At 38.2% G+C, this 19,091-nt stretch overlaps 1 protein-coding gene across 1 annotated transcript; it reads left to right on the top strand.

Annotated features, from left to right (window-relative positions):
* Positions 1-1,005: 1,005 nt before the first annotated feature.
* On the top strand, positions 1,006-18,417 carry LOC117383037 (bifunctional 3'-phosphoadenosine 5'-phosphosulfate synthase 2-like). Its single transcript, XM_033980272.2, has 12 exons — positions 1,006-1,230; positions 4,302-4,416; positions 4,785-5,020; positions 5,640-5,778; positions 6,568-6,686; positions 7,594-7,707; positions 11,347-11,458; positions 12,395-12,600; positions 12,862-12,997; positions 14,504-14,772; positions 15,802-16,031; positions 17,838-18,417. Exons 1-12 carry the CDS (start codon positions 1,204-1,206, stop codon positions 17,977-17,979), a joined length of 1,845 nt encoding a protein of 614 aa, XP_033836163.1. The 5' UTR covers positions 1,006-1,203; the 3' UTR covers positions 17,980-18,417.
* Positions 18,418-19,091: the final 674 nt, after the last annotated feature.

The raw sequence follows: 19,091 nt of genomic DNA, 5'->3' as shown, positions 1-19,091 counted from the left end.
TTGGATGAGTTAAATCTTACACACCCACAAAGGAAGTCAATCTTTGAAATGTTGACATGTTAGACGTCCCAATCACTACACTGTTGAATAGGCTACATATTTTCCCCGTGTTGTGACCGCACTCCTTGGAAAAAGCCTGCAGTGCTTGGCGCTTCTTGGGGCTCACAGGCTGTGCTCCAAGCCGCAAACAGGTGGAGGAGTCTCAGCGCGATCTTCATCCATACTGCGCTCTCTATTCTCAACGTGGGTACTTTGCAAACTTTACAATCACCGTTTGCTCACTGTGGATAACTTCAGCCCCTCATCATGGGCTTGTGGAGCCGTGCGCGCTTGGCAGGCCTGGTTTTACGCACTTATTATAATGTAGCCCAATCTCTATTGCCACTTTGCTGTCCTGTTTCCAAATGTGTACAGTTTAGTCCAATGCACAAAGCTGAAACTGGATTTAGTCTCTGATCCTGAATTCTTTATGCGGCACGCAGCACAGTGTCCTGGGTGTCTCCCAGTGAGGGTCTGGAGCACTCTGTATCCGTGGATGTTCCAGGTAGACTGCGTAAACATAAGCTGCCACTGTCTGATTGCGCACGACTCCACAAACCAGTAAACAAGTGTAAACAAGTATAGACAGCTCAAACTATAAGACTCCTGCACTTGTATGTGGCAGTGTATCGGAGCACTGTGGGTGTGAAATTGATGTCAGACCCTAAATCTTGATAAAATTACGTTTTTACTTTGACTACGACTTTTTTTTCTCGTAATATTTTTTAAACTTTATTCTCGTGTTATTATTATTTTGAATGTGACCCTTACACTCCGTCGCACCTATAGCCTATAACTGCATTACTGTGGTGTTATATTCACGCCTGGAGCTTAAACTAAAACAAAATGACCCACAACAGAACAGAAAACTGCTTATCTTACTCAATCTTGCCCTCAGCCTTACTACTTCTCCAGTTCGGCCCTCGTGGTGTCGTTGCGCACACGCATTGGTTGCGTCTTTGCACATTACGCAGAGGAGGGCTGCTGGAGGCTGGGCAAGAGGAAGGCTACGTGTCTTGAAGGTCCCTTTTTAAAGCCCCTCGCCTCCTTTTAGCCTTCCGAAACTTTGGAGGCTAGCTCGAAGTTTGACGAATCCCACACAGTGATTTTGTGGTGATCTTTGCCCCAAGCTGTGTTTGGTTTGTGCGCGACGACAAGGAAGACATGTCCGGGGTGAAAAAGCTGCGTACGGTATGTAAGATGTAAAGATAAATTAACTAATATCTGCAGTGGAACATTGTATTAGATTTGCTTGGAAGTGTTGGGAAAAGTACTCCGCCTTAATGCAAAAAACTCATGCGTAAAAGTCCTTTCGAAAGTAGCGCTGAAAGCTTCGGTGTTATCAACAAGTTATCACAAAGTTTGTAAATGTGCTGTTAAGTAGCTGGTAAGGACCTACAGTGATTAAAAGCACGCGTTTTCTGAACTAAACTGGCGCTGTGGCCCTTGATCTTCGATGAGATGTTCGCGTAAAAGCCCAGGTGTGGAGACATTCTGAGAAGGTTCTTGTGAATAGGCTGCTTGTTGGAGTAACGTATCCGTCAATTTGTCCCATTCATCGGGCGAGCTGCAGAGTGAGAGAAAGGAGTCACTGTGAGGAGGCAGGCTTGGGCACAGACACTAGGCAAAAGTTGAGGTTGCAGACTTGGAAAAATACGAACGTTTACTGAAAGCTAAACCAAGTTACCCAAGTTTGTTTGTTTTTTATTTTTAAGTAGGCTGCGCAGTTGACGTTTTATATTCTACATTTGAATGGCACAGTATTATTTTGTAATTACATAAGCCAAACATTGATTATCTTTCATTCTAGCAGTAACTAAATCTGTCACTGTCTTATGCACATATTGACTTATGTTATGTCAAGAAAAAGGTGCTTCTGTTCCATTTGTTATTGTTTTATTATCTTTTATGACATTTCCTTGGGGAGCTTATTGTGCTTTGGTCTTCCATGAATCATCAATTTTATTCCCATTGTCAGTGAACAAAATTCACAAACTTGGAACTTGCTTTGGTGTTACATAAGGTTCATCTAGGGGACTAAACCACCTAAAAATATTGTTCAAAGTCAATCCATCATTTAATTTTACAGGCAAATCTTAAACTTGTAAACCCCATAAAAGTGAACACAACTGTAGCCTTGTAAAAACTGCTTTTCAACGGTGTGTAGCCTAAATAACTTTTATAGCCCACCCCTGGTTTAAAGTAATGAACAGTCCTCTTAATTTTTCATTGATTGGTGCAATGAATAACTCTAGAGGAGGGAACATGTGGGCAGTGAGTGATGCCACATCATCACTGGGCTGTCCGGGCAGCACACTGAGCTCACTGTGCCTTCTGTCACTCCCCCCTCTCCCCCCTGCCTCACCCCCTCCTGGCCACTATCAAGACATGTCCATTCATTCCATCTCTGCTCTGGTCACCATGTAACTCCCCGCAAACTGAGCGTGGTGTAAAATATCAGGTTTGCATAAAGAGGTGTATGTTCATTAAGAGACACCTTATCCCAAATCTTTTAATCCTTCTTGTTATAACAGTCGACTAAGCAAGTTGGTTGACTAAAGACATGTTCTGTGATAGATTAGTCGACTAAAGTGGGGCGTGGCAAACACTTTCAAAACTATTACAGATTTCTGTTTCTGATCCAAACTTTACTCACAAGACTACACCTGCATGGGAGTTCATGTAAAAACAACTATTATAAAGATAGATTGAACAAAATCCTGAGTTTAACCAGTTTTATACCAAATCTTCAGATTCACTCACTGAACTTAGAAATGTGTTAAACTGGCACTTCATGGTTTAAGTTTAATATAATATATACTCGTACAACATAAGTAACACATTTTATAAAGCCAAGTTGACTATGTGATGGAGTTGACATTTTAGGCTGACAGAGTTTAATTCCCAGTTTTCTTAACAGAATTGTACAGTTGAATATATTATTACATTTTTCATCTCTTGAAATAGTATTTTCAGTTGTCCCTTATATTATCAGCCTGCTATAGACCAACCATGTTGTGACACTTGCACTTTAAAGGGTCTAATACAGTGTAAAATATGTAAAATCACTTCAGAATCAGAGCAGACACTCCAGGGGGTGCAGAGGAGAGGGAGAAGGAGGCTGTGGAAACAAAGGAGGATCACTGGTGAAGAAGAAGAGGTGAAGGGTGGATGTAGACTGAGAGACGGGGTTGAGGGAGGACAGAGTGCACTTTCCTCTCCTATAGTTAGTTTGGGGGTTTGAAGTGAAATAACTGTCAGTTTTGAGGTTTGGGGAGTGTTAAACCTGTAGCCCCTTTTCATTTTTGTTTCAAACATGTTTTAGGTCAGTTTTCAGCAACGTTCACACATTTTTTTTGTCAAATCCGTGTGATCCATTCATTTGGTGGGTGTTTTTGTCCTTTTTTTTCCTAAAGAATCTTTACTGTTACTGTTTGGATAAATAACTGTCCTGTTTTGCATCACCACTACCGACATTATTGTACCAAGGTCATGTGAGGATGAGGATTGTGATTACAGCTGTGTGATACATAGATATGTGTCAGGACAAGACATGATATTCCAAACTATCTAATCCATCCAAACTAACTAGGACAAGAACTACTGATAGGGATGATGTCATGGTACCCAGACAACACCGCAGAAGGATGCTCGTCACAGTCTGATTGGATTGTGCAACGTGCCAAGAGGCCTGGTCTTTGCACCAATGAAGTCCAAACCATGGTATCCTGCCACTAAAATCTGTCTATTAAACTTATTGTATAGGCATAAACATGCAGGCTTTGCATGGGAATGTCAGCACAGATTCCTTGTACAAGTGTTGCTTATATATTCGATTAAATCAATTCTCTGGACTTTCTTTTGTGTATTCTTTGTCTAAGAAGAAACTAATGAGAATAATAACACAAGAGAATTACCATTCAGTTTATGTGGTTAGTGGTAATGGACATTAAAATCTACAGTTTGATTTGTGTTAATTATTTGCAGAATTTTATTTTATAATGTTAAAATAAAAAAATATAAAAATAAATTGAGATATTATGAAACTCAAATGTTCATAAAAGTATAAAATTACAGTCTAAGTTTTTAGATATACATTAAAAAGACACAATAATAAATAACCCTTATTACAACATAGTTTGCTATTTCGTTTTTCGTTGAACGTGTATGTCGTGTATATATAGTATAGCAGGTATTCTATATGTGTATTTTGTAGGCTTGGCTTGAGAACCTGTACTACCAGATTTGTCTTTCCATTCCAGGATCTCAATAAGTCGACCAACGTGGTTTACCAAGCCCACCACGTGAGTCGCAACAAAAGAGGCCAAGTGGTTGGGACGAGAGGAGGCTTTAGAGGATGCACCATTTGGCTAACTGGTAATAATCAGTCATTCTGTATGTATTTGAGTATTTGAGCAAGAAAGGTATTTAGTTGAAATCTGGGAGGTACCATCGACCTACTGACAGATACATTCATGCGTCAAGGTAAACAGAAACTGCAGGTGTGTTTCAATACCAAATCTTGCTGTTGTGTCCTTTGGCAAGAAACTTATTCTTGCCAAAGGACACAACAACAAGATTTGGTCAATGACCTTATTGAACCAGGGGTAAAGGTGGCAGCAAGTCCAACTGCAGTGTTCACCATTAATGATAAACTTCTTACCTCCCAGAAGTTATTTTTTTATTATTTAAATTTTTTATATAATTTTGTCATTCATTTGTTCTCTCCAAACATATTTCCTTAGGACTATCTGGTGCTGGAAAGACCACTCTGAGCTTTGCCTTGGAGGAGTACCTGGTGTCCCATGCGATCCCCTGCTACTCCCTGGATGGAGACAACATCAGACATGGACTGAACAAGAACCTGGGCTTTTCTGCGGAGGACCGGGAGGAAAACATCCGGCGTGTAGCGGAGGTGGCTAAACTGTTCGCTGATGCCGGCCTGGTCTGCGTCACTAGTTTCATTTCTCCTTTTGCCAAGGTTTGGGCAACTCCTTACATATACTCATAATCTATGAAAAGATTCATTTCGTTAAAGGTGCACTATGTAACTTTTGTGGTTAAGAGTCTGCCACCTGCTTGTCTTTATGGAGATGTTATTGGTTTGCCTGGAATACTACACTGTATGGCATTACACATAACACTCTGGTATTTATGGAATTACAGGTGTTTTATGTACATCACCTCATATATTTTTACTTTACACTTTATATTCTCAAAAATACTTCATAAGATTTTTAAAAGTTATAGTTTTGGTTAATCTCTGTTATTGACCAATAACTGTTTCACAATTTCTGTTGGTTAAATCAGTAATATTGTTATGGTCAAGGTGTTTTGTCTCTAACTGAAAAGGCTTGTAGATTGATTCTTATAAATTTTGTTCGTTGTGTCCTTGAGCAAAACACTTTCAACATTTTCTACTCCTGTCATGTTCAAGTTTCAGTCAATTTGCCTTCAGGCCTATCAGTCATTCACTGCGTCGCAGCCAAAAAACAGATAAAATAATTACCTCACGCAACCCTAGTTACTGAATAATCCATCCATTCTTTTGTCTTTACCAATACACTTTAATGGAACCAAAAATATTGCACTTTTTACAGGACAGGGAAGAGGCAAGGAAGGTCCATGCCAACTCTGGACTGCCATTTTTTGAAGTCTTCATTCATGCTTCTCTAGAAGTGTGTGAGAAACGTGATGTGAAAGGGTTATACAGGAAAGCCCGGGCTGGAGAGATCAAAGGTAGGCCCCAGCAACCATAAACATTCATCATCTGTGTTAGCTGCCCTCTGACTCAGTTATTCACTCCTGTATCCCTGTGTGAAACTCTGGATATGAATAACTGAGTGCTTTTCAAACGGTGGTTAAGGTCACACTGTAGTGACTTCTTTTTGTGGAATTGATGTCATAGATTTGCATTGTTTAAATTACAGTCACCTATCTATTTTAGTCTGTCATTTTAACTAGTTTTGTGCTTATTTTTTCAATTCTGTCCGTTAAATCTGGGTTAATACTGTTAAACATTGGATCCTTTTCCACTTGTTATTTTCTTAGACCGACGAGTCCTATTGGTGGTTTTCAAAGTCTCGATTGTAATGAGGTCATACTCCCAGATGGGGGATAAGAGCCATTTGATATTGATTGAATACATTGTACTTTGTCATGAAATATCCAAAAGGTAAATGCACAAAATGCTGAACCTGATCATTTCTTTTAGTGACTAGATCCAAGAACTCACTATATTACAACACAAATCTGCATTCTAACAATATTCATTTGAGCCATCTGTATTAAGTAATATTGACCTATAGGATGTTGTGATGTCATCTAAAACAAACCAATTATAGACTTTATTTAGTCCAGTTTAAGATTTGGTTTAGTTCTGTTTTAGATCTTGTTTAGTTCAGATTCAGATGATATTTAGTCATATGGTGGTGCCTTTTGTTAATTATTTTTCTATCATGCATGGCCCTGTTAAACTTACCTTTTTAAGTATTTACTGCAGTTTAATATTTGACTAATGCTTTGTAGGATTTACTGGGATTGACTCTGATTACGAGCGACCGGAAGCTCCAGAATTGGTGCTTAAAACTGGAGAGCTGACAGTGAATGAATGCCTCCAACAACTGCTGGATATGTTACGAGAGCAGGTGAGAAAAGTATACACTGCTATCCATACACCGCACCCTTCACCCTAACTAGCCTCAACATGACAATTTAATTAGCTAGTACACTTAGTATGTTTAATTGGCAAATACTTTGCAACAAACGTGCAAGTTTGCCAAAGAGAATAATTATGGGCACAGCTTCATAATAAAGGCTTGAGGGCAAATGTGACAGTGCTACACCTTGTGGGAAAAATGCATGCAATGTACTTTTATGAAATAATTCTTATGTAATTATGTACTTATGTTCTTATGTACTCACCAAAGCAATAGACTACAGGTGGACATTGGGCCAAAAAGAATATCACAATAGATGACCGGTAATTGTATTTTTAAAAATGTGTATAGATAAACATATTTTTGTGTATTTATTTATTAGGAATTATCAAGATTTACAAAAAAAAAGAAAGCAAACTTAATCTAAATGACATTCTTCAAATTCATGCATGTAATTATTGTCATGGTATTTCTTTAGAATTTAAAGGTGCACTATGTTACTGTGTCCATCACCTACTATTATATAATCACCTACTTTTCTCCATGGAGCTATTATAACTTTGCCTGAAATGTTCCATAGTAGGGCATAAAATGTTTCCTTCTTGTGGTTCCTTTAGGTGTTTTTAATGTTTAAAAACTACCTTGCATTTTTACTGTGAGTAGGGTCACCTCTCCACAGATCAGACCTGACCTGGCCTGGTTCGCATCTCTATGAAGACCATTTTAATGCCATACTGTGAAACTTTCTTGGCAAATAACATCTCCTGTGACATACATATGTTTCTTTATTCAGCATTGGTAGTTAGAGTTACAGTGATGTGTATTCATTGGATGTCTACATGTTTTCTTCTGTTTCCTTTCCCCTGTGTAAAATGATGTGTTCTCTTTTGTGTAGAATATTGTTCCCAGTGAAATCCTGGAGGAGGTCACAGAACTTTTTGTCCCAGAAAACAAACTGAATTTGGTTTTGGCCGACGCTAAAACCCTTCCCAAAATCAGCATTAATAAGGTAACTCACTTTTTCAGCACATCAAATGGAAAATGTCGCACACATTACTTAGACACACACTAAGAATAATAGTACAAACAGAAAAAGATCATACATGAAAATAATAATTAACATAATTCTTAGATATATGTTATATTCTTACATTATACAACATTGTTAACAGCATGACTGAGCTCTTAAATGGAAACTGGTTGAAAATACATCTTATATTATGTGTTTTGTCAGCTCAGGTTTATGCCAATAAAAGTGAAAAACAGAGCTCATTCATTTTAAACGGTTTGCAGTGGTCCAGAGTTATTCGTCACTTAACTGATGTATTCCAGATATACTTTGGACCTAGGCCATGGAGAGACTTATACACAAGCAGAGCTGCTTTAAAGTCTATTCTTTGAGCTACAGGAAGCCAGTGCAGAGACCTGAGCACAGAACTTATGTGCTCGTACTTCCTGGTTCTAGTCAGGACCCGAGCAGCAGCGTTCTGGATGTACTGCAGCTGTGTTAAGGCTCGTTTGGAGAGGCCAGTGAGCAGGCCGTTACAGTAGTCTAACCTACTGGAGACAAATGCATGGTCTGGTCTGGTCTAAGTCTGGTTTTGACAGTAAACCTTTGATTTTTGCAATGTTTTTTAGGTGGTAAAAAGCTGCAGATGTTATTGATTTGATGCAGCTGTTAAAGTTCAAGTCTGAGTCTATTATTACCCCTAGATTTCTAGCCTGAGTTGAAGGTTTTAGAGAGAGGGACTGGAGGTGACTGCTGACACTTTCTCTATGTTTCTGTGGGCCAAAGATGATGACTTCAGGCTTGTCTGAGTTTAGCAGAAGAAAGTTGTTTTGGATCCACACACTGATCTGCTCGATGCAGTGGCAGAGTGAATCCACTGGTCCATATTTACCTGCTGCCAGTGAGACATAGATCTGAGTGTCATCTGCAGAGTTGTGGTAGGACATTATTGCTGCGTATTAACTGGCCTAACGGCAGCATGTAGAGATTGAACAGCAGGGGTCCCAGGATTGAACCCTGGGGTATCCCACAGGTCAGGGACATTTTATCTGATATACATTTTCCAATTTCAACAAAGTACTCCCTGTTTTCTAAATAGGACTTGAACCAGTTTAGTGCAGTACCAGAGATGCCCACCCAGTCCCCTAGTCTCTGTAAGAGGATCCCATGATCCACAGTGTCAAAAGCAGCACTCAGATCTAAGAGGATCAAGATTGAGACTTTGCCTGCATCAGTGTTCAGGCAGATGTCATTTGCCACCTTGATAAGAGCAGTCTCAGTGCTGTGGTGGGGTCTAAAACCTGATTGGAAGACATCATAGGAGTTGTTCATTTTGAGGAAGTTAATAAGTTGTTGGTAAGTTGTTCAATATTGTGGCATCAAGACTGCTCTTCTTTAGGAGAGGCTTGATAACTGCAGTTTTCAAAGCGCTTGGGAATGTTCCAGATTGAAGTGACATATTAACTATGTGACTGAGTGGTGACAGCAAACTGTTGAGCACAGACTTTAGAAATTTAGTGGGTAACACATCGAGGCAGCATGTAGATGAACTCAGACTGGTGACAATCTCTTGGACAGTTTTGTCAGTTACAGGTGCAAAGTGAGTCAGCTCTACGTATCTAGGTGGGTGCTGGGTTGTTATTTGCGTTGTGGAATTTATGGCATTTTTAATGCCCTGAACCTTGTCATTAAAGAATACTGCAAACTCATTGCACTCCAGCTGGACCCTCTCCTCCTCCCCGCCTGGCCCTCCTCCTTGCCTGGCTCTCCTCCTCCTCGCCTGGCTCTCCTCCTCCTCGCCCGGCTCTCCTCCTCATCGTCTGGTCTTCCTCCCCCTCGCCTGGCCGATTTTTCTTGTGTTGTCTGATTTTTCCTGTTGTGTCTGATTTTTCCTGTTGTGTCTGATTTTTCCTGTTGTGTCTGATTTTTCCTGTTGTTTTGTTTTTTGTGTGTTGGCGGCACGGTGGCTGAGTGGCAACACTCATGTCTCACAGCAAGAAGGTTGGTTCGATCCCCGGGTCACCAGGCCTTTCTGTGTGGAGTTTTTCATGTTTCTCCCCGTGTCTGGATGGGTTTCCTCCGGGTACTCCGGTTTCCCCCATCAACCAAAACATGAACGCCCTTCGAGACAACTGTTGTTGTGATTTTGGGCATTACAAAAATAAATGAATTGAATTGAATTGAATTGAATAGATGTGGAAATTAGTTCTAACGGCAGTGGAGCTGGGGGGTTTGTTAATCTGTTTACCGTTGCAAACAGGACACGAGAGTTGTTACTACAACTTCCAATAATGTCAGAAAAATACCTTTACCTTGTTCTACATAAACTGTGGTTGTACATATACATCTTTCCTCTGTAAATCTCATAATGATTCTGGAGCTTTGACTTGCTCCATTCCCGCTCAGCCCTCCAGCACTCCCTTTTCTGTGCCCTGACCAAGTCATCATTCCTCCATGGCGCTTTCTGCTTATCTTTAACCATTTTAACCTTCATTGGGGCAATGGTGTCCAGAACATTCAAAACAATCGAAGTTACAGAGTTCAACAAATCATCAACATCAGAACATGAGGCATTTTCAAAGTGTATCATTTCCATGAACAGTGCACCTGTGTTATCATTTATGTGTCTCCTTCGAACAACTGCAGGACCAGCCGCTGGTTTGGGAATAACAGACAGGTCAAAGAAGACACTGAAATGATCAGACAGAGCAACATCCACCACATTGAAATTTGAAATATTTACTCCTTTTGTAATGAGCAGGTCCAGAGTGTGTCCTCTGTTGTGGGCGGGCTCGCTGACATGCTGAATCAGACCAAAGGTTTCAAGGACAGAACTGAGCTCTTTAGCGTTTCTGTCAAACACATTATCCACATGTACATTAAAATCACCTGTAATGACTAAACCATCAAAGTCTGTGTATATGACTGAAAGCATCTCAGTAAAATTATCAATAAAACTCAGACAGTGCTGGGGAGGTTTGTATATGACTAAGTAGAGTATGGAGGGGGATTGTTTTAGCTCCATTTTGAATGAAAGATGAAAACACCCCAAATGACAATCTGTGAGTAACTAAATTATCTAAAAAAAAATGCACACACACCTCCACCCTTTTTGTTTACTCGTGTTTCAGATTCAAATTTGAAGTTGGGTGGAGTTGATTCCACTAGAACTGCATTCCCTGTGTTTTTTTTTTCAAGACTAAAATAAGAAATAAAATCATGAATTAAAAAGGACTTGTTACATAAAGATCTGACATTGTTGGTGGCTCGTCAAAAAATTTGTTAAAAATGTAAAAATGATTTAAAAAATCTTGGTTTACTTAAGAGAAAATCATAACTAAACAAATCTCCCAGCAATGGAAGAGGTAAAATGATTAAAAAAGCAAAGTAAGGAGGAAGCAGCAGGAGCAAGCAAGGTTTGCGTCTGCACTCTTCAGAAGCAGGAAGCAGAGCTTCACTGCATTGAGTTTAAAAGTACTTTCTATAACTTTCAGAGACCAGAACCTACTTTTAAAACATGGGAAACATATATAAAATAAATAACACATGTACTTTGTTACTCTTCAAATGCACAAAATCATTATGTCAATCAATTTGTTTAAGTAAACCAAACGTGAAACCCGCTCCCTCTTTCCACAGTTGGACCTGCAGTGGGTGCAGGTGTTGGCCGAGGGCTGGGCCAGTCCACTCAAAGGCTTCATGCGGGAGAGAGAGTACCTCCAGGTCATGCACTTTGGCAACCTTCTTGATGGTAATCAACTCAAAATAATAATAATAATAAAATGTAATGGTTGATGTGTTGTATTTTAATCTGTCTATCTTATTGTTGATTTTTTTTTTTTGAAAGCGGGACATATTGTGTAAAAGTTAATTTTTTAACCATGCTTTAAATTTGTTTCCTCATTATTAACTTAATCAGTTAAATATTGTTTGCAGTGGTGGACTCGATTACTCAATTTTATATAATTATAATTATTATATAATTATATATAATTATAATTAAATGTATTAAAGAACCTGTTTAAAAATGTGCTTAAAGAGTACAAAGTATTACAGTAATACAACTTCAAATATAGTGATTCTGATACAGATTTAGGCTGAATTTTACTCAGTAGAAACAACTGAATTGATTTTTTTAAATATTTGTATATTTTTATATGCTCAAAGTACGAACACAAAAATAAACCCCACCGGGTCTCAAACTATAATTAAAAATTATTTTACTTTTTAGTCCTGCTCAAAAATCTACTGTAGTAGAAAGTACAGGTACCTGCTCTCAAATGTAATAAACTAAAAGTAAAAAGTATACACTTTAAAATTTAATTTTGTGAAGTACAGATACCTAAAATTTGTACTTCGTTACATTCCACTGCTGATAGTTTGCGTAATCCTGTATTGTCCTGCATTTGAGGATTGAATGCTCAGAAAATGTTAGTTTTCACCTGCCCTCTATCTTCTCATGAAAGACTTTGGGTCATTCATGCAGAATTGTCAATGTCACAGAGCCAATTTTCAAAAATGAAAGTAAATGGTAAAAACAAGTAAATGGTAAAATGTCACTATGAAGAAGTGGGGGCCTCTTAGTTTTGGTCAGAAGTGAATTAGATCAATATTGTAAAATCATGATCTGTATGTGCTATAGTTCAATTCTAAATATAACATATCACATTTGCTCCTGGGTTGTCAGATGGAGCCATAAACCAATCCATCCCCATCGTCCTGGCTGTGAGCACAGACACTAAGCAGGAGCTGGATGGCTGTGCAGCTGTGGCTCTGGAGTACCAGGGCTCTCTCGTTGCCATTCTGAGGAAGCCTGAGTTTTATGAACACAGGAAAGAGGAGCGCTGTGCCAGGCAATGGGGCACCACCTGCCCACAGCACCCGTACATCAAGGTAATACGGCTGTAATATGTTGATCTGATACAGTCAGTATCTAATGTGATCTGTTCTTCAAGAACATATATATGTAATAAAAAAGTTTCAATCTGCAACTTATTAACATTACTTGTATGTTCAACTTTGCACTTTGTTTACTCTGATGATGAAATTATTTGTAAATAGCTGCTGCATGCGTGTAATCATATAATTGTTAAATTGATATTTGAGGACAGGCCAAACAGGTTATAAAATTAGTTCTATATTGTTGTGGCTTAGATGGTGATGGAGGGAGGTGATTGGCTGGTTGGTGGAGATCTGGAGGTTCTGGAGCGGGTCAGATGGAACGATGGACTGGACCATTACCGCCTCACCCCGCGTGAACTCAAACAAAAATTCAAGGCCATGAAAGCAGGTTTGGGAAGTTAACTATAGAAAAGCTAAGAAAAAATATACAGATAGGTTTGGAAAGTTGCATTATGATCTATTGTATTTTCAGAAAGATCTTGAAAGGTTGTGGTGAAAACTGAAGTTGGTAAAGTTATGCATGCTATGGTGTTGTGTGTGCAATATGATATGAGAAAAACATGACTAATGACTTAATGCAGTTGGCACACTGCCCTGGCTGCTACAACACCTCAGAGTGTGCTACTTACTGTACTTTGATTGTGCATTAGAGTTACTAAAGTAGTGCAGGGCAAGGTGCTCGTTCAGGACTGTTTGAATTTTTTATCAGACAAATCTAATATAAATATTTGAATTGCACAACATAGTTGCTGTTATTCAAAACTTTAGTTGAGCCTAGTCATGGCGGATAGGCGTTCACTCTCACCCACATTTGCAGTGCCACTTGAAGGATTAACTTCAAAAACTAAATGAGTGGGTCCAATCTATACCATGTTTAGGAATGACAGGTGTAATTGATTTTACAGTAGAATTTATTATTTTATGATTTAATACAAATTATGTCCTGTTTGGAAATGAACCCATCCTTCATCATATGGCTCATTACACTGTTGAAAAAATTGATTCATCAAAGTTCGTCACATGTGTCAACTGTGTAATGTATGATTTGACCCTGTACGTAGGTGTGTAACGTTAGTCTGGTTTATTTATCTTCAAATTCTGTATACTATCCCCTTTGTGAAAGCTACCTGGGATACACACTTCTCCAATACCTTACGAAGATGTGAGTCCGGTCACCAGTGAATCTCGAGTTCAGATGGGCATGATTGACAGGTGGATAAGCCAATCAGGGAAACACATTGTCCATACATATCAAAACAAATATAGCTGCTTATGAGGAAAAAAGAAAGATATCACAGGGGACTGAAAAACATCAGGGATTTCTGCAGAATCGGCTGCTAAGCACTAAACTCTTATCTGAGGTTTATTCAAAATGATGAGGGACCAATTATTTCCTTCATTTCATATGCGTCTTTGAGAAAAAACTGAATGTGAATGCATGGCTGTGTTTGAGCTCAAGACACAACAGAGCGAGTGGTGACCAGACTGATATCCCTCTGTATAACAAGATTATATTAGATTTATTAAAGATTGACTTGGCAGGAGACAATATTACATGTTACTCTTGAATTGCGCTAATCACAAATACGATAAAACATTCCCCTAAAAACTAGCATTCTAAATAGCCCTATACAAAATGCAACAATAAAATACAAGAAAACTGTTTGAAAATAAAACAATCGAAGAGCTCTAGATATAAAAGACATTTTGTGTTTTCAGAGAGATATCATTCTGGACTTGCTGTGTAATTGTGAAACATCAACAAAATGGCATCCATAAAAGTCATCTAACTGAAACTCAAGAATAGTCTTTAAATCAAACAAACATTACCCAAAAACCTGAAAACTTGAAATCCCTCTGTTTGTCATATACCAATTCTATTTCTTTTTTTCAGATGCAATCTTTGCTTTCCAGCTGCGTAATCCGGTCCACAATGGCCACGCCCTTCTGATGCAGGACACTAAGAGGCGCCTGTTGGACCGCGGCTACAAGAACCCCGTGCTCCTACTGCACCCCCTCGGAGGCTGGACCAAGGACGACGACGTGCCTCTGGACTGGAGGATGAAGCAGCACGCAGCCGTGTTACAGGAGGGCGTCCTAGATCCCAAAAACACCATAGTGGCCATATTCCCCTCACCCATGATGTATGCTGGGCCCACAGAGGTTAGACATGTTATTCTTTTCAGAGGGTATTTAGTAGAGCTCCAAGATAAATCACAATCAAATCGAAATTGCAATTTGAATGGATGCAATTACCAAATCGCAAAGGCTGCCATTTTTAAGTACCATAATTTCCTTCACTTACTCAGCATAAAAACTGCAAACCCAGTAGTTTAGAACTGTACAAACATGTTCTGAAATATCATTCCTTTTTGTCAATTTTCCTTGATGCCTTTAAAAAGTGAACTTTGAACAGAATTCCATTATTAATATGCAAATCTAATTGCGATCACAATGCGTGTCAGAAAAATGGCAATCGGATATGTTTTACCAGATCATTCAGTCTTGCTATTTAGTATTAAACTATAATGTAGATACATTATTATTTTACATTGTGTTCATTGTAAACTCATAAAAGCTGATTTTACACATCAGTCATGTTAGAAGACAGGCTAGTGATTTTACATGGTAAACATAATCTGTGGTTGAACTGAATTGCACATGAGAAAACTACATTTTTTCAAAGGTCACAAGTTTAGGTTATCATTTATGAACGGAAAGCTATAGCAATTTCCTTCATTAAATGAATAAGTCTACTAACTTCAGTGGTTCAGTCTAGCAATATTAAAAGCAGACCTTAATATGTAATAGTCATATCTATTGACCTGCTACAGTAACAAGAACTAACCTTGAGCACAAGTATTACAATGGTCAAATCTAGCTTACTCTTTAGCTTTTCACATTCACTCCTTCATATTACTTTGAAAATTGTGCATCCAACACTACATACCGCTTTTTGCTGTATCTTTAACACAGATGCAGCTCTACAACAACAACAACAACTTTGTTCGGACTTCAGTCTGGACCTTTGACAGTGACACTGTGTTTCTATTTTAGGTACAAAGGGTCCTTTCACAATAGTGTTTTAAGTTTAAGCACAGTGTTAAGTGTTTTTTTATTTGTTTTGTTCCAAACCAGTTACTTTTTAGTGGTTGTTCTTACCCCGTTATAACAGATCACTTCTTCTTTTAGGTGCAGTGGCATTGCAGGGCGAGAATGATCGCAGGGGCTAACTTTTACATTGTGGGTCGTGATCCAGCCGGTATGCCCCACCCAGTGACCAAAAAGGACTTGTACGAGCCCACACACGGAGGCAAAGTCCTCACTATGGCGCCCGGGCTCACCTCCGTAGAGATAATTCCCTTCAGAGTAGCAGCATACAACAAGACCAAGAAGGCTATGGACTTCTATGACAAAGATCGGTAAGTCCACAGATAAATAGAAAATGTAAGACAGATATTATAGTATAGCAGGCTTGTTTAAGTTGGTATGATCAGGTGAAATTGAAGGAATGTCATAACAATTTTGGACAAAAAATCTATTAGGACTCAACAAGATCATTGATTTAACCAACAGACAGTGAACAGTGAAACAAACATTGGTCAATAACAGACAGATTAACCAACATTCCTAGAAAACAAGCAAATTGATAACTGTCCCAGAGAGCCCCCTGTCCTTAGACCCTTCTCAGCAAGGAACAACTCCAACTGGGTGGAAAAAAGAGAAATCTTGAGGAGAACCACAGTGAAGGAGAGATCAACTCCCATGGACGGGCAGGCTGCAAATGTGTCCAGGACTAATACAGATAGAGTTCAAGACTAAGGGAGAGAGCGAGGCTCTTTCAGGATAGGGTGGGCTCATTTAGCTAGGGATTGGGTCATCCAGGTGAGGGAAGAGGAGGATCCAAGTCCACAGAGCAGGATGGCATAGGAGGGGCTTCTAGGGTCCAATCACCGGGCAGTCAGCGGCCAGGCATCTGAAACAGTTGCACACTCCAGAGGGGAGTCTAGCCAGCATCATCAAAACATCAATTGGACAGGGCTGCAAGATTAATTGAAATTTGACTTTTCTATTCGAAAGGATGTAATTAGCAAATGGCTGAAATTTTTTAAATACCATAATTACCTCTATAAACAACTAAATATCTTGTCATAGCTCTATACAGACATGTCCTGAAATACATCTGATTCTTTAAATTGTTTGCTAGTTCATATGTCTTTTTGTCAATTCTCCTTGACAGTTTAAAATGTGAACTGTGGACAGAATCACAATGCTTGTCAAAAAATTTGTAAATAGATATTTCTCTTGCAGATAACAGGATGTGATGATATTGGGACCATGGGATTGTTGGTTACTAAATCAAACAGAAAACGCACACCCATGCCTTTATAGAGTTGCAAATGCAAGGAGCAGCAACTTAAAACATGGAAAAAACCTGTGAGACTGTGATCAATATGAACATTCGTGGTCCTGTTGACTAAACCTAGCTAGTTTCTGGCTGTAATACAAAAACGCCTAATCAAGGAAGACAGAAAGTTCAGTGAATTTAAAGTAACTTTCAGTCTTTGACACTTAGTGAGTTTGCCTTTTTTTGCCTAATTATTCAGATCAAGTATAACTATTTAATTATATAACATGTCAGTAATGTCATACCAGGTTGCGTTTGCAAATGAGTATTGGTTCTCAAATATTTTACTAGTTTAAATAAATAAAGTAATCTGAAAACTCCAGGAATTAGACAAGGACCATGATCAGATTTTGTGTGTATCAAAACTGACAAGATTTTAAAGATCAAAACAGGTTAATTACAATTATATAGGTATTCAATTACTCTTAAAAAAAATAAATAAAAAAATTAAATAACTTACACATCTTACCAGGTGTCATTGAAAATTAGATTTCTCTTGTGAATGTGAACAACCACCAAAGATCAGATTATTGGTTATTGTTATTGGTTAATGGTTATTGGTTATTATTCTAGTTATCTGATTTTTAGTGAAATATACCACATGTGCTGTTTCAATATACTCCATTCTCCACTGTTACCAGCAGAGGGCAGTCATCTAACTGTAAAGTAGAGGAGCTGCACAACAGTTTTCCATACAAATTATAAACATGTAATACCCATACCAAGTAGTTCATATAGCCATAATAAAACATAATATGAAATACAGTTAAAATGACACTATAATTTGTCTAAGTTGACTATTTATTTTTCTTACTGCTAGTCATGAGGAGTTTGAGTTCATATCCGGTACCAAAATGAGGAACCTGGCCCGCAATGCAGAGACCCCCCCAGAAGGCTTCATGGCACCAACAGCCTGGAAGGTTTTGGTTGACTACTACACCTCAGCACAGAAAGAAAAGTAACAGCAAAATCAACGCATATTGTTTAAATCAAATATGTCAGAAAAAGGTCATTTTTGATTGACTGTATGAAGAAGAATGCTGTATTAGCATTCGGTAATTTATGCCAAGTTACTCCAAATTAGAACATGAACTACATTCCAATGTGATTTTTATATTAACTTATAACATATATTTTAATAAATGTATATGTTTTTATTTTAGACTTGTATAAATGTTTTAATGATAGAAATTGTGTATGATGTGTTATAATGCTAAGGGTCAAAGATATGAAGATTCGAAATTCCATTTTGACACATATGATGAACTTCAGAGACGATCACTATTGTGCTTGTTTAATGAAAGAATGTAAATCTTGTGGTAGTGTTGCTATCATGTATTAAGTTGGTACAACAAGCTGGAGGTGTTTGTAATCTGCAATAAAAAACACACTTCCCTTATTGTCCTGTGTTACTGCTTAAAAAGCTGGGGTCCAAAACTCAGCTTGAATCACTACAACATTTGTGTTTATATTTTTACTAGTTTAAGTATTCATTTAAAATACACAGAGTTGGGTAAATAGCAAAAAAAATGTACTCAAGTATGAGTCCAGTTACTACAAATTAGGTGTATTTTACTCAAGTACAAAGTAGAGAAAAACAAATTTAAAATTAAAGTTTAAAAAAAAAATTATATATATATATATATAGGCATGGAAGGGGATCTACTCTAATTCGTAACTGTCAGAACAATCTTCAGATTATAAATTATAAATCAGTTGTAACGTCACGTAACCTCTGATTTATGGTTTTAAGTTAATTGGAAGGACAACGCATTGATTACGCCAAACAAAATCTGATATTGTCAAAGGATAAAGCAGAAAAACAAGTCTCTGAAGGAGAAGAGCAAGAAATACAAGTGGTTAAACTACAAATCATTTCAAAGTCTTGAATTGTCACTTACTGTGGGAAAAGTAATCATGCCACTGGGGAAGACCTGAGCATGTGGTTACACTGGAGAAGTTGTCATACTGCAGTATTTTTATTTTTTTTTTTCAAAAACTTAAAGTTTGATTACAGAAGTCAAATAGCAGGTTTGATTGTTTTAGGTTCTCTTCTGTCCTGATGTAAACTTAT

Source organism: Periophthalmus magnuspinnatus, chromosome 15 (assembly GCF_009829125.3).
Source record: "Periophthalmus magnuspinnatus isolate fPerMag1 chromosome 15, fPerMag1.2.pri, whole genome shotgun sequence".
Taxonomy (NCBI): Eukaryota; Metazoa; Chordata; class Actinopteri; order Gobiiformes; family Gobiidae; genus Periophthalmus; species Periophthalmus magnuspinnatus.
Note: the sequence above shows the minus strand (reverse complement) of the source record. Positions and strands in the feature narration are given on the sequence as shown.

What these genes read in the sequence shown, in the direction of transcription:
- LOC117383037 (XM_033980272.2), top strand. Translation starts at nt 1,204, where the DNA reads ATGTCCGGGGTGAAAAAGCTGCGTACG. An exon ending in CCGGGCTGGAGAGATCAAAG is followed by an intron (nt 5,779 to 6,567) that starts GTAGGCCCCAGC and finishes AATGCTTTGTAG; the next exon opens with GATTTACTGGGATTGACTCT. An exon ending in ATTCAAGGCCATGAAAGCAG is followed by an intron (nt 12,998 to 14,503) that starts GTTTGGGAAGTT and finishes TCTTTTTTTCAG; the next exon opens with ATGCAATCTTTGCTTTCCAG.